Below are 15,952 nucleotides of genomic sequence, written 5' to 3'. Positions count from 1 at the left end.
ACCAGCGCCAAGGTTTAATATTTTATAACTATTGTATGTCAATGCCATGCAAGGCATTCTCGGGGATAACATCCTTATTAGAGAGTATGCAAGAAAGTTTTGGGGAGACCACGCCTACTGGTTTTTTTTAATTATAGCATTCATATGCTGTCGGCCGGATATATAGAGAAAGCTCTGCAAAATCAGATTTCTTTGAAATTTCACGAAAATTTAACTTTTGATGTACAGACTAAATTTTATTCTATTTGCTTGCAATGTCTTTGAAATTATTGTTTTCACAAACAGATCAGTAAAAACAACTTTAAAAGTTTTTTTTCTTCTAAATCAAGGAAGTTTGAAATATAATAATTCATTAAAATCTTAAAATCGATTTTTTTTTTTTTTTTTTTTTTTTTTTTTTTTTTTTTTTTTTTTACAGATGCGATTGTTTATCTCCGTATATTTCGTATACAGATAAGTTTTTATATGCGTCCATATAAAAATATAAATTAGATGCATAATAGTTGATATGTCTTCAAAATTCAATCGCTTTATATTATACTATATTATCCTTTTTCCTTTTACTTAAAATAAGCATTGGCTAAAAATATTTATCTGGAATTATGTAAGTATTCTTAAAAAAAATAACTTGATTATAAGAATTCACTCACTTCGTCCTATTGGAATACATGGTCAATTTGAATGTCGGACCGCACAGATAATATTTCAGGATCTTTGAACCATGCGAAATAAATATCAATTTTGAGTCCATTGAAGATACATTCAAACCTCACAAATAGAGAACGTCCCCTCGTAAGTGATAGAAACGTTAATCAAATACATTAATACGGCTGTAAGGAAATTGGGAATCTGCATATTTAATTGGTTAGCTTCGCATTCTTCTAATTCAGGCATCTTTACAGAGGTTTATTTGTTGGAGAATTTTATTTAAACTATTTCTATAAAGATTTTATTTTATCATTTTTATTTGTTATTTAATTATTGGGGCATTTATTTCATAAATTATTTCAATTAAGTAAATAGTATTATTTTTTTTAAATACTTTATTAATCTTCTAGCTTAAAAATTTTTGCAGCAATATGTGCATATAATTTTATTTTAAACAATTCAAGAAATGTAATGTTACTTTTGTCTAAAATGTGAAAAATTTCTTAAAAAATTTTTGACGTTTAGAAAGCTAAGAATAAATAATAAATTTGTAATTCTATATGAAATTCATAAATCAGAAAATGATGCTCCCAAGATGCTGAGCAATGCTGGGGAAGAAAAATTTTCATATATAAAATATCCATGCTTATTAAATGATATATAGGAAGGAGACATGCGATGAAGAAGATTATTTTATGGAGTATGTTTTTATCAATATTCTGATGTTCAAATTTTCTTTGCAAATAACCTACATTAAAATCGCTTTGACGCCCTCGAGAGATATTCTCAAGCACAGATTCCATTTATTTATTTCATTAAAAATACTTCCAGCCTTTTCTGAATCAAAATTGTTCTTTTGTTACAAATTAAATAAAGTATAAATTCACGAACATGTATCAAATGTTACAAATATTTCTTCGAAGAAATTTATTTCAAGATTAATCGAACAATTTACACGAGAAAACGTCCTGTAGATTTTCTTCTGTCGACGATTGCCGAGTTAGCACAAAGGAAGAGTTAAAATCAACCGAGATAACCTTGTTAGAAAATCTATATATGTCATGATGCTATGCTTATATATAATCGTTTCTTTTTTTAAAAATATATGAATAGAAGACCTTAAAATTATACATTTATAAAAATCGAATAATAATTAGAATTTGAATTTACCAACTATACCAAAAAATAATAGCATTTTGTAATCTGGCAACGGCCTTTCGATGCTTTAAATTCCTTTCTATTTTTATTTTATACTTTCGTATTGTACATGTCAGGCATTTGTGAGATACTGGATTTTTATTCGTTTAATAAATACTTTTAGTGTTTATATTTCACTTGTGTTAACGTTCATGAATTGAAGAAAAAAAATATTATCCATATTGCACGGACTTCTTTAAATTATGAGCTTCTTATTGTAAGTATTGATATTTTATCAAAGAATATCTTTCCAAATGAAAGGTTAATTATTTTTATTCATTAAAATGTACCTCATTTTACAAATTATGAGATAGTTTTTTTCTCTTACAACTATTTTATTTCTTGTCCTTTTGTACTTGCTAGATGTTATGAATTTATTGTTCGTGGAAATGCGGGTTTGATATGAATCATGCATGTATGTTTATAATGCAATTTCTATTCTATATCGCTTATAATTTTCCAAAATTGAACGAATAATAATAATTTTTAATGCTTTAAACAAATTTAAATAAAATATTAATGCTATATGCTTTGTGATTTGGGGCTATTGGTATCAATTTTATGTTTATTTACATGTAGGGCAGTGCTTTAAAATTCAGTACTTCTTTTAAATTTTAATTTAATCTTTCGCAGAATTTGAATGATATTTAAAGAATAAAAATTTCAAAATTCAATTCGTTATTTTAGTTTTAATATTTGGTCTTTCATTCGGATTTTTACCTCTCTATTTTTCCCCCCTTAAAATTTTGAAATTTCTTTTATGCGTAATTCTTGTAATCTTAGGAATAAGTAGAATATAATATTCTGATTATAAAAAGATTCTCAAAATTAATTAGCCTCTTAATTATTTTATAATATTTATCCACAAAAGATGTGAAAAGTTTATTTCTCTCTATAGTGTCAGCAGTTTATTTTGCATTGGATTATAATTTTCAGGTTGGATATTTTAAATCCTATTGTCCCAAATCTATTTATGCAAAAAAAAAAAAAAAAAAAATTATTAGTTTCTATTCATAAATTTTTTTTGTTATATTATTATTCTAGTGTATTTAAAAAATATTTACCATAATGAATGATATGATTTCACTTGCTAATATTTTTAAATGGTATGGAATTGATCATGATAATTGTAAAAAAAAATGTGTTTAGAAGCTTTTTTTATTTAACATGTATTATTTGTTTGAAGGTTATACAAGAATTTAACAAATAGACATAATTAACAATTGATATGTTTTTCTTAGGTTATTATCATTTAAATGGTTTTGTATTTTTTTTAGAGCTTAATTCTTTTTCTATATGTTATGATCAAGGTAACATATGGGAGGATGTTTAACTTGAAAAATGTAATTATACTTATGTCATGGTTTTTTTTGTTGCGGATTTCAAAAGTTAAATTACATGGTTTTTGTATGATGGGTGTCATATGAGTGTGAATAGTAATGCAAAATACCTAGGCATTTATTTTTAATTGTAAATACCTGAAACATGTTTATTTTTAGATTCTATTCCTTTTAAATTTATGCATTGGTGTGTAATATATGTATAATATTGAATTTTATGTAAAATAAGAAAAAATTAGAAACATATAAAACTTTTACTAATTTTTAATACAAAAAGCATTAAAAATTTTATCAGAAAAAGTAAATATAGTATTGTACCATGCATTTTTCATAGCAAGTTTGATTTAAAAATTTGCCTTTAGATATTTTGCAATGAGTAATATTAAATTTGATTTTAAAATGAAAACAAAGTGATTAAGGAACTAAAATGAAAATTACAACTGTGTGTAATCCTTTTCAATTTTGTGGTTGTAATTAATCTAAATTTGCTTCAAATATTTCTGAATCTGATTTTTCTAATGAATTGCACTAATTGCCTACTTTTATGCTCTTACTTATTTTAAATGATTTTACTTACTTATTTTAAATGATTTTACTTACTTATTTTAAATGATTTTACTTTCTTATTTTAAATGATTTTACTTTTTCTTTATATTTTCTTCATTCTTTTTGTTTCTTGTCTTTTCATCATAATTTAAATGCTTCCATTTATACGATAGGCTTGAATGCTCTTTTTGATCTCAAGCTGCTTTTTGTTCTACAATAAAATTGAATGTTTGTACAGTTGCGACATTTGTAACAAATGCATTTATAATACACAAGACCACTGTAACTATAATATTGTTTCTGGGGAAACTCCTTCTTCATAATATTAGATTCATTCTCTAATCCTACATTTAAAAAAATTCATAAATTTCTTCTTGGTTTATCTATTTTCCAGTAATGAAATGTCTGCATTTAAATGAATTTCATTTGTAGTAAATGAGTTCATAAGTAATAATTTAATTATCATGAAACTTGGAGGGTCATAATTCATTTATTTCTTGCATCATTGATTTAAAATCTCTGCTGCAAGGTGAAATGGACCAATAAAAAAATTCTTCCTTCTCTTTTACTGATCAAAGTTTAACTTTTGTAAAGGAAATAATGTACCACATCACTAAACATGAATGAATGTGATAGTGCAGATAAAAAAAACTTTTTTTTTCTATTTTTTAAAAAATGAATTGTGTTTGTCATTTGAAAAACATGGGTAAATTTTAAAACAAAAAAAAAGCATTATAAAAATATGATCATTGGTATCTATAGTTTGCCACTTAAGAATTCTGAAAATATGTCCTGTTTTTCTTCTATAAAGAAAATACTTGTTACAAATCTTAATCGGAATATTTAATAATATTTTCATTGCTGTTTCAATATTAAGCAAATTTACAGGAATCTTAATGTCATTATCGATTTTCTTCTGTTTTTTTCCTCCTTTTTATGTAACAGCAAATTGGTTATAATGTTAGATATCATTTAACATAAAATTAAAACTGTTTATTAATGATGGTCATATTTTTAACCGTGCATCTCATTTAAAAAAAATAAAATCAACACTAATCCTCATGACATAAGCTTCACTTTCTTAGATCTGATAATTTAAACATTGGTCCTTTTCAATTTCTTTTGAAAATTCTACTTTTTTTTTTCGTAACTTTGAAAATTACTGTAAAACTGTAATAATATAATTACAGTTTTACAGTAATTTCCATCCTTATAAAATTATGGATTTTGCACATCGTTTTACATTATAAGAAATATCCTATATTTATTGTGTAATTGGATGAAATATGAAATTACAGTGAAGAACTTCTGTTTATCGTTTCAGTTTTTATAAAAAATGTCCATTTTACAAAGCTATCCTCCTGGGGGGGGAAAAAAAAAGAATTTTCAATTGTGTGTTAGTTTTTTGTAAAAAAAATATGTAATTTTATGATATTGCTTGATCAGTAATTAAATAAGGAGTTTTCCTGTTTCTTTGTATATGCATCATTCTTAATTGTATACATTTTGAAATTTCTATGCTGTGAAATTTTATTGAATAATATTTTGAAACATTTCATTAAATACTTACAGAATGATATTTTATATATTTAATAAACCTTTATTTCTGAAGAATGTTACTATTGTTTTATATAATTAAATGTCTGAAAATTTAATTAATAATTAAGGATTTATCAAAGCTTGCAATTCAATACTATTTAGATAGAACTATTTCACATAAATTTTAATGTTATATTGATATATTCTTTAATTTATCGCTTAATATTTATTTTTTTAACAGTGGAGGACGTTCTTCAAAAACATTTAAACCTAAGAAAAATATACCAGAAGGGACTCACCAATATGATTTAATGAAACATGCTGCTGCCACTTTGGGTAGTGGTAACTTGCGGTTGGCTGTTATGCTACCTGAAGGAGAAGACTTGAATGAATGGGTTGCGGTTAATAGTATGTCTCTTTTGTTTTCCCAGTTCTTTTTATTATTATTTAAATATCATAAATAATTGCATTTTAGTGTTGCATTTACCGTGTAATGATTAAAACAAAAGCTTCATAAAATTTGAAATTATGAAGTATTGTCAATATGTATTAAAGGCATTTGAAGAAATTGGTTCTCCTGATTCTTCTAATAATAACTGAATACTCAAAACAGTCATAAGAAAAGTGGCTTCTTTAAGTATTTTTGTATTCAGTTTAAAAGGCATCTAAATCAGCTTGACATATATATATAATAAAAGAAATATTTTGTCAAAATAATAAATTGAGTTTCACTTATTCTTTAAAATTTCATACAATATGTTTTAGCTATTATTAGCTTCCACATTTAAAATAGGTGCTATTATTCGCTCCTACTTTAAATGTGGAATATTTTGAATTCCATTTCAAAATTGAATTAAGAAGAGAGCTTTTATTTTATTACATTAAAAAAATAGCTCTCTGTCTCTAAATCAAAAAGAAGTCCTGGATATTTATATCATAGAATTTGTTTTATTGTTATCTGAAAAATGCATACTTTAATTAGCAAAATCTCTTATTTTGATGACTAATCTTTTTCTTAGGAAAAAAAAAGGTTTTATTTATTTTAAAAATCAAAATGCACTTGTTATTTGTTACTACACTTGAATCAATTGATAAGGTGGAATGTGCTATTTTTAACCTTCAGCTTTTCAATATTTTTTTACAGAAATACCAAATAAGTTGTAGACAAATATTACTTATGTCCTTGCAACTTTTGATAGCTATTTGAAAATTTCACTGATTTCTAAGTTTTGGAGCTAAAAAGAAGGGGGAGCGATAGATATTAGAATTTTTATGCTTGCAAGTATATTTTTTATTTGAATTTAATACATGCTTATGTTTTTATATAACTGCAATTGAGATACTTATTGCTTTTTTTTTGTCCAAAGATAAAAGAAAGAATCGTATTGCATAAGAAATTAGACCATAAGATTTAATTATCCGTTTTTTTTTTTTTTTTTTTTTTCCTTTTGTAATGACTTAGACAAGTTAATTATTTTTACCAGATGGCTATATAATAATGGACCTGAGAAATACGAGTTTTCTACTTGTAACTTAAAGCTCATGATTTGGATTTCCTACTTTTAAAAGAAATTTGTGTTGCATATGATTGCAATCTTCTGAAAGTAAATAATACCTAAGTAGAGGGACATATTGTTTTGAATACGAGAAAAGTTCCGAGACCTAAATATTGCACAATTTTGGAAGTGGGTCTTTAAATAGGGATTATAAGAATTCAAAACTGTATAATTCAGTATAAAATCAGTAGATTCAAAGTGAACCTCAAAAGAGGTGATCCTAGGAGAATAGTCAACTGTAAGTAGACTATTTTTATGGGAATTTTATTTCCCATATTAAAATATTCCAGTAAATACTCAAATGTTTCATATTTCAATATTTTCATCATGTATAAGAAGTGTTGAATTAATTTTGGGTACTTTTCCATTAGCCGAGCGCAAATGTCGCCAATTGTGAATCAAACACGAGCCAAATGGTCATAAGAATTTGGCGGAATTCTGCATTATTTGGCGATTTTCCGTTTTCGCCCGGCTAACGGAAAGTACCAAATTTTGTTATTGTATTCATAGTTCTACGTGTGTTTATTGTGTGCCTGAAGTATTTGCATGAAAAAATATGTAAAAAATTGACTTTTAAAAAATTATTTTAGAAAGTTTATGTGTTTTTATTACCAAACTGTTGTTTTTTTTTTTAATTTATTTTGTTAAAAAAGTATATGGTGTGAGATTTATATATAGAATAATTGTTCTAATTTGTAATGAAAATTGCCTTACTTTATAATAAAATTAGAACTTTTTAGAAATTTGAAAATAAGTTTAAATTGAATTGTATGATAGTTTTAATGACACTTAATATTAACTTTTTCTTTTGTGTTTCAGCTGTGGACTTTTTCAATCAAATAAACATGTTGTATGGCACAATAACAGAATTTTGTACAGAAGAGAGCTGCGCTGTAATGTCAGCTGGGCCCAAATATGAGTATCATTGGGCAGATGGTCAGACTGTGAAGAAACCAATCAAATGTTCTGCACCAAAATACATTGACTATCTTATGACATGGGTCCAAGACCAACTAGATGATGAAAATTTATTTCCATCTAAAATAGGTAAGTTTTTTTTTTGTGTGTGTGTGTGTTTGTGTGTGTGTGTGTAGTATTTTAGTATGATACATATGAATTAATCACATATCATTTATTACAAAAAGAAACTAAAGATTATATGTTAATAAGTTCTTTGTAATTAAAATTTGTTTATATTTGCTAAAGGCATGACTTTTATATGCTATAGTGCTTTATGTGCTATTCATAGTTTATACCTATAATGTAATGTAATATTTTTTTATGGTACTATATTATTTGAATAGCATTGCTAATAAGTTCATGGGAATCTAAATATCAAAGATCTTTTAAGATTTTTCTGCTTTCTTTATTTATTACTCTTTTACCTTTATTTATCTAGATACAGTACATTAAAATAGCTAATCGGAATTGTGATAAAAAATTATCATTATGCTGGACTTGTAAATAAATCAAGGAAATAAAGTTAAATAAAAAAATGTAAAAAATAAAATATGTGCATTTTTTTTAAAAAAATTACATTAAAATACATATTTAAAGTATTCATATAACTTAGTTTTCTTATGAATTATTGATTGAGTAGTATATTTTGTAGAATTCAATAAATTCATGTATTGAAGCAATTTTTAAAAGCTATGTAAATTATTCTGATGTGGTAACTCCCTTTGATAAGTACAAATGTATCAATATCTGTCTCTTTACTCATTTTAATGAGCATTCATTTCACATTTTTGTGTATGTAATTCTGCAGTAGTATTGCCAAACTTATTTGCTTCGCTTTGAAAATCCTGCATATTTAGAACATGCAACTATATATGTCCTGTAAAAGTTATTCTGTAACTTTATCAATATTTTAAAACATATTTATGTATATTTAATTAAGAATTCAATTTCTACTTTTTAAATAATAATGAAGGAAAAAGAAATGCCTAAATTTCCTAGTATTTAATTCAGACAACCAGATTTTTTTTCCTTAATTTTTTTACTTGAATTCTATTGTAAATAGGATCTTAATAAAATAAATATTAAATTAATCTACAAATGATTTCATGCATCTTTATTATTCTATAATTTATTTTTATAATAATTTATAGGATAATAAAGTTTAAAAGTGGTGGAGGCTTAATGGATATATTATTTATGTGTTCAAAATGCCTTTACTGGTTTTCAAGATTATCCCAAAGGACGGTTAATTATTTAGCTGGTTAGTAATATGATTTTATATGTTATGAAATGCAAAAGCTCGATACTTGCGAGATCTGGTATGTAGCAAGCATTAAAAACCTCATTTTCAAAACTTGTTGTGACTGGCTGCCTGAATGGCTAATTATTTGTTTTAAACAAATGTGGATAAAAGTTCAATTAAGTTTTTAACATCTAATCAAATATTTGTGTATAAAAATTTAACTACTTGTCTTTATTTAAAGTGAAATTATAAACTTGTAAGGGCATTCATTCCATTTAACAATGAATATCTTTTATTGTATGTCTTCATAGTCTTTAAAGGTCGGTTTTTTAGATTGAACTTTAGCTATTTTAAGTTCATGCCCATTTTTAATTATTAAGCACAAAGCTATGATTATTGTCTTGAAAACTGATTTATACCTTCTAAATGGAAAATATCCTTGTTTCAGAATTTAATCTATACAGTCTTTTGACATTTTAACAAGGCTTATGAATTTTATTGTCGCTATTCAGTAAAACCAAGTCATTAGTAGTTAACTTGATTTTATTCTGAAAGATACATGCAAAAAGTGTTTTTTTAGACATATTAAGTGGGGGAAGGGGTGAAAAGTGAAATAGGTTTGATTAGATATCCAAGTATTTATTGGTCTTGCAGTAAGTAATATTTTCCCTTCATTTAAAAATATGACATTTAGTTGTTAATTCATTAAAATAATGGTAAAATATATATTCCATGATACTGTCTTTTTAAATACCAGTAATAGATCATTATTGATTGCTGCTACATGTTGTTTTAGATATTTATTTTTAAAATTTTCATACTGAATTACCAAGTATTCCTAACTTTTTAAAACTGTATTGACTTCAAGCTTAAGATGCTAAATTTAAATAGCTGTTGTTTCTTCCTTTGTATGAAGTGAATAACATTTAATATAGATATTAAAATGATGCTCTATTCTATTCTAAATGTAATTTGCTACAATTTTAATATATGTTTCCTTTTTTGTACATTTTTTTAAAAAATCATTTATCTTTTAAGAATTATTTGTTTACTGTAAAGCTATCACAGATTGGAAAATCAGCTAACAGAGCATATAATTTAGTTCTCACTTTATTAATTCTACGTGTATGTGGTATACATTCTTTTGTGCTTTTTCTTTTTGTAGAGATTCCCACCCTAAAAAATATTAATTGGAAAATCAAGATATTTATTTCTTGTGTACCTAATCAACTTTTTCAGCATTGTAAATGATTGGTGGATTTCCTACATGTGACAACCTGTTGAAGCCCATCTTACAAGGGAACATAATGCCCAATCATATAGTTTGTTGCTTTCTTTAATAATAACTACTCTGAGGGTAATGGCTAAAATTCTGGGTTAACCATTATTATTCATTAATGTACTATACCAAGTTTTTTCATATGTATGAGTTTTTAAATTGTTATTATTGATAATTGTTGTTCATTTGTACTGGTTTTATACAGGCAGTTTAGTTAGCCATGAGCAAAAGAGTTAATAAAAATGTTAATCAATTGTTTTAATAGCAAATTTTTTGCTTGGAATCAGTTTGTTGTTAAATTTATGTTTGAGCAATTTTTTCTTTATAATAAGTATGTTTTAATTTTGTCGACTGTTGGTATGTACTTGTATATGGATTCTGTTACAATAATTATATGGAGACCTTAATAAAATGTATCTTCTGTAAACTGTAACTAGCCCCTAAAAACTCCATTATAAAGTATTTTTGATGTTAGAAATAGTTCAATGTGATAATGTTTATAAGCTGGCCTACTATCAGTAAATTATGAATTCACGATTTAAAAAATGCATTCAAATTACAGGCCATTAAACTTAGAGCAACTGAATTTAGTATATAGTTGCTTCCAGGAATTAATGCTGTCCAAGAGGATTTTGCAAAATGTTATTAGATTTTATAAATTTTATTTTTAATTAAAAATTTTAATCTCTTTCTTCACTAACTTCAAAGCATATAAAAGCCATTTTGGCACCAATTTAAAATTCAGAAAATAAGATTTTTAATGACATTATTTCTGTGCAATTTCCTTTACCTAATTTTTAAATTCTTGAAAATATTTAAATATAATTTTCAAGAATATTTTCAGTTATTTTGTCTTCTGTATTTATATTCATTCTTATTACAATTTTTTTTATATGCATGTTACTGCTGTCACATTAGTAAGAGCAAATCTTATGATTTGCTCTTACTAATGTGAGAGATAGAGTGAAAATAAATTCGATTTTCTGATATTTTTAAATACATGCCAAGTATTAATCACTAAAAAATCAGAAAATATACAGTAAAAATGCTGAATTCCCACCAAAGATTAATATTTTGTAAATATTGTACACCAATGGAGTCACTTTGGAATAACCTTTTGTTAGAGAGTATGCAAGAAATTTTGGGGGTACGACTCCCATTGCTGCTATTAAAGTAGATCTAGAATCCTATAAAAATGTGATAGTATATATTGATAAGTTTTTATTTTATTTAATTAAAATTGATATATCTCCTCATTTTTAAATTTTATTTTTTAGGTGTACCTTTCCCGAAGAATTTCTTGTCCATTGCAAAGACTATCCTGAAGCGTCTCTTCAGGGTTTATGCTCACATATATCACCAGCATTTTTCAGAGATAGTGCAACTGGGAGAGGAAGCACATCTTAATACAAGTTTCAAGCATTTCATATTTTTTGTCCAAGAATTCAGCCTGATTGATAAGAGGGAACTTGCACCTTTGCAGGAATTAATAGAGAAATTAACCTCAAAAGACAAAGATAAAGACAACCATCCCTCACGCTGATTATATAAATTATTCTAAACTTTTTCAATTTTCCTAGCACAGTCATATCTTAAGAAGAAAAAAAGTACCATAATGAGATTAGTTAGTATTGTACATTATGTCACTTGATTGCTTCAAGTGTCAGGTTAAATTATATTCAAAAAGTGGTAACTAAGAAACATATTTTTTCTTAAAATATTTTTTTATGGAATTAAATCCCCTTTACTCTCAGTGAAACAATATCCCTCATAATATCTATTAACTTTATACAATCTAATTAATAAAAAAACATGTAGAACATTGCAGATAGATATTGGGTCTTTTCCCCTTTTAACAATTTGAATTAACCACAGATCTATTGCAAGTGACTTGCAATTAATCAGAGAAAATCTAGGTAATCATTTAAACTATTTTCCGTCCAAATATTAGTAGCTGTAGGGAAATGTGCAAGTACCCTCAGATGTGCAAGACCAAATTCTTCTTTATAAACCTGTTTCACCCGAACATACTTTCCCGGCCCCATGAACGTGCTAATTGACAGGTAGGGATTTATGACTGTAGATTTATTTGCTTAATATAGATGGTTGTGCATTATTATCATGCTGTTTCTTGAAAAAATTATGGATTTTTTTTTTTAATTTTAGTCCAACTTATTTTTTATTGATTAATCATGAGAAAAAATTTTTACGTTATGTTAATGTGGAAATTTTTATTGTACCAAATAATTTTAATATGTAATTCTGATAATTCCAGTCGTTTGATAATAAACTAGGTCACATTCAGCGCTTATATTTTCTTGTGTAGAAGCTTTTTAGATATTGTTATGGAAAGATGCTTGAACTAACTTAATTGTATACTTTTATCATAATTTTTTTTTGTAGTTAATGATTTAACGTCATGTATCCTAGCCATAAATTATTAGTACAAATTCTTATTTAATATTTTCTAAAATGGATGCGCATAACATTATTAACTCTATCTTTAACATAACTGATAAATCGTTAGTGTAATATAATGTGTATAAACAACTAGATTTTTGCTTTGGGACCATTTGTTGAGGGCATTGAGTTTAGCTACTGCAATTTTGGCTTGTGATTTTGATGATATCCATGATTTAAATAGGATTAGAAACTCAGGTTTGGGATGGGAAGCCTTATGATTTTGCTGGAAATGATTTTTTTTTTTTTAATTACCTTGCTTTTAGGAATTTTATTGTAACATGGATGTTGGCTGTATATGGTTGTGTTTATTACCATTTATTATTTTGTGCACAAATTTATATTCTGTTATTGTTATGTAACAAGTTTTTATGAAATTTTATTGATGAAACAATCTGATTGTGTAACTTTTTATGACTAAAATGACAGGTGTCAGTTCTCAGGTGAAGTTTTAAGGCACATTATGAGCTGTTTTATTTAGTTTCTAAGATTGGAGAAACGGATTCTCTTCATGATGTATAAAATTACTATGAGTTCTAAATATATAAATTATTTTATGAATATATTTCAAATACACTACAGAATGAGTTACAATATGTTGCAAGAGAATCTAAAAGTATTTTTTTGCATAAAGTATGTTTTGATCTATGTATTATGCTAATAAATATTTATTTGAATATTATTTAATACTTAAATTATTCATTATATTATTTATATTTAAATTTAAAAAGCACTGAATGTCATTGCTGTTTGGAATTAAAATTAAGAATTTACTGATTTATTTATGCATTAATACATTTTAAAATTTTTTGCAACCTAAGTTTTATTCTATCAAAGAGGGAAAAGTTGTTCTATTCTGCCATTTTGATGGACAAAATTAGAGGCAGACACACTTGTTAGCTGACTAATTAAATTGTATTTATATGCTGTAATTTCTATTTAAAAGTTTTCTGCATAGGTTTTTGTATTTCATTTACATCACTTTGTAATATGTATGAATAAAACACCTTCATTTTGTTAAGTAATGCTGCTATATGTTACTTTGACAGACTTGTCAGCTTTATTTTTTAATCAAGCATTGCTGGTTGATGAACAGTTAATGTGTTATATTTTCTTTTTATACATATCTGTTCTTTACTTCTTGTTTGAAACATAGAATATTTCATCTTTATATTTGTCACTTTGTGAAACTTCTTTGCCTTTGTCTACTTAAAATTCATGCTCAATTCCAACCTTATCTTTCATCTGAAAAAATAGCAAATATATTTTAAAGACATCACTATGATTATGATTTGTCCTTAACAATTAAAATAAATAGTTCTATAAATCGTGTTTTAATAAAATAAAATCCCTCCTTTGGGATTTGTTTATTATTTGCATTGAATAGTTAATATAATTTAAAATTATTTAATATTCAACATGTATAATATGAAATAATTATCCTAAAATAGAATACCTGATTTGATTTATAATTTCCATTTCTTTAATAATATATGTAAAAATGTTTATAAGGGTAAATGTATCCCCAATTACATTGGGGCTGTTTTATCATCTTAATTATAAAGTGAATTCTAGTAATATTATTGTAAAAGAGAGAAATAAGCTAACAAAGAAGTTTCACTCTGAAAATGTTTATATGTTCATTTAGTATAATCATTCCGAAACTAGTAAAATTTCTATGAAATTTCTCTTATGAAATGTCTTGTGTTTTGATAAATTCTAAAGATTTCTTTCTAATTATTTTTACCAAATGAGTTTTGTGCATGGAAAACTATTTCAATTGAGGGACAAAATATGTTTTTGTGTATATTTTTAACAAAACATTATTATTATTATTATTTCATATTCATAGATGCTGCATGTAGACATATTATCATAACCCCTTTGCAAAGGCATGTATTTAATTTTTTGCCATCTTTCAGTTTAAATTTTTGTAGATGATGTTGATTGTTATAATTTATAAAGCAGCGGTGTTGCTTTTAAGTGAAATATCGTGTGCTGATCTGTAAAATAATAACAAATAAATTGTGATGCTTTTCAAAACTTTTGTTTATTTTCTGAGTTTCCAGTCAAAATGCTTTTTGAAAATATTAAGTAAAAATGTTTGATTTATGTGACAATTAAAATTACTTTTTGAATTATTAAAAGGAAATTTCTCAGATTTGTTAGCAACATATGCCTTTCTATTCAATGAAATTTAGTCAGAGGCATTAAATAGTCTCTTCTTAAAATTTTTAACAAAATATATTCAAAATATTTGGAAAATTCTGCATTATTTGTATTTTAAAATCAAAATTATTTTCCTTTACACTAATCCAAAATATCTCTTGTATAATTAGAGAATAGGATTTTAATATTGCTAAGTTTATTTTCTTTCTCTCTCTCTCTCTTTATATATATATATATTATTAAATCAAGTATTTCCTTTTTGTCATCAGCTGATTTGACTGGTCACAAAAGGCTTAATTATGTGGTATTAAAACTGTGTTAATTTCATTGTTTTACTTAAATTCTTTTTGTGTACATGAGCCTTTCTTATGGATACCAGTTCCATACTGTCATAATGTTAATAACGTAAATGTGTGGTCCATCTGTACTTCTCAATATTGTAACTTCACTTTCATTAAATGGGATTCTTCTTTAGCTTTCATTAATGGGAAAAAATCATGCCTTTAAATATTTGATGAAACAGTCGAAACATTTTGATTTTCAAAACAACGATATAACATGTTATTGAACTTTCTCCAATATATATATATATATATATTAAAAATTGCCAAAATTCAGGAAAAATTCATTCAGTTATTAAATTGGCTTCATTAAGTAGATTTTTAAGCAGCATAGAATTCATTTTTGTACAATGATATTTTTGGAAGTTGTCACTGAAAAACGTTGAAATTCAACATTATATTTTATTAAAATTTTGAAAAAAAATCACTCCGAAGTGCATATCTCCACCCTCCAAGGTATATATATGTGCGAAATTGGTAATTGTAATTCAAGCCATCTAATTTGTAAAGCACCAACATACACATTCATCTTGGAAGAAATGATTTGACAAATTAAGACTCGTAAGGTAGATTTGCTTTAAAAAATTAAACTTTAAAACTGTGTTATTCAAAAATCAATGGACTTGGTTAAGAGAGTAAAAGCAGAATTGCAATATCTTTAATCTGAACTATAT

General features: G+C 25.5%; 1 protein-coding gene across 1 annotated transcript; it reads left to right on the top strand.

Annotated features, from left to right (window-relative positions):
- The first annotated feature begins 1,882 nt into the window (after positions 1-1,882).
- Positions 1,883-14,805, top strand: LOC129966803 (MOB kinase activator 1B). The gene is made up of 4 exons (XM_056081379.1): positions 1,883-2,062; positions 5,512-5,678; positions 7,646-7,873; positions 11,586-14,805. The coding sequence occupies exons 1-4, from the start codon at positions 2,049-2,051 to the stop codon at positions 11,849-11,851; spliced, it is 675 nt and encodes a 224-aa protein (XP_055937354.1). The 5' UTR covers positions 1,883-2,048; the 3' UTR covers positions 11,852-14,805.
- The last annotated feature ends 1,147 nt before the right edge of the window (positions 14,806-15,952 follow it).

Source organism: Argiope bruennichi, chromosome 1 (assembly GCF_947563725.1).
Source record: "Argiope bruennichi chromosome 1, qqArgBrue1.1, whole genome shotgun sequence".
Lineage (NCBI taxonomy): Eukaryota > Metazoa > Arthropoda > Arachnida > Araneae > Araneidae > Argiope > Argiope bruennichi.
The sequence above is the reverse complement of the archived record's forward strand: the minus strand, read 5'-3'. Positions and strand labels throughout refer to the sequence as shown.

Coding starts and splice junctions, on each gene's coding strand:
- LOC129966803 (XM_056081379.1), top strand. Junction 5,679..7,645: donor TGAATGGGTTGCGGTTAATA/GTATGTCTCTTT, acceptor TTTGTGTTTCAG/CTGTGGACTTTTTCAATCAA. Junction 7,874..11,585: donor TTTATTTCCATCTAAAATAG/GTAAGTTTTTTT, acceptor TTTATTTTTTAG/GTGTACCTTTCCCGAAGAAT.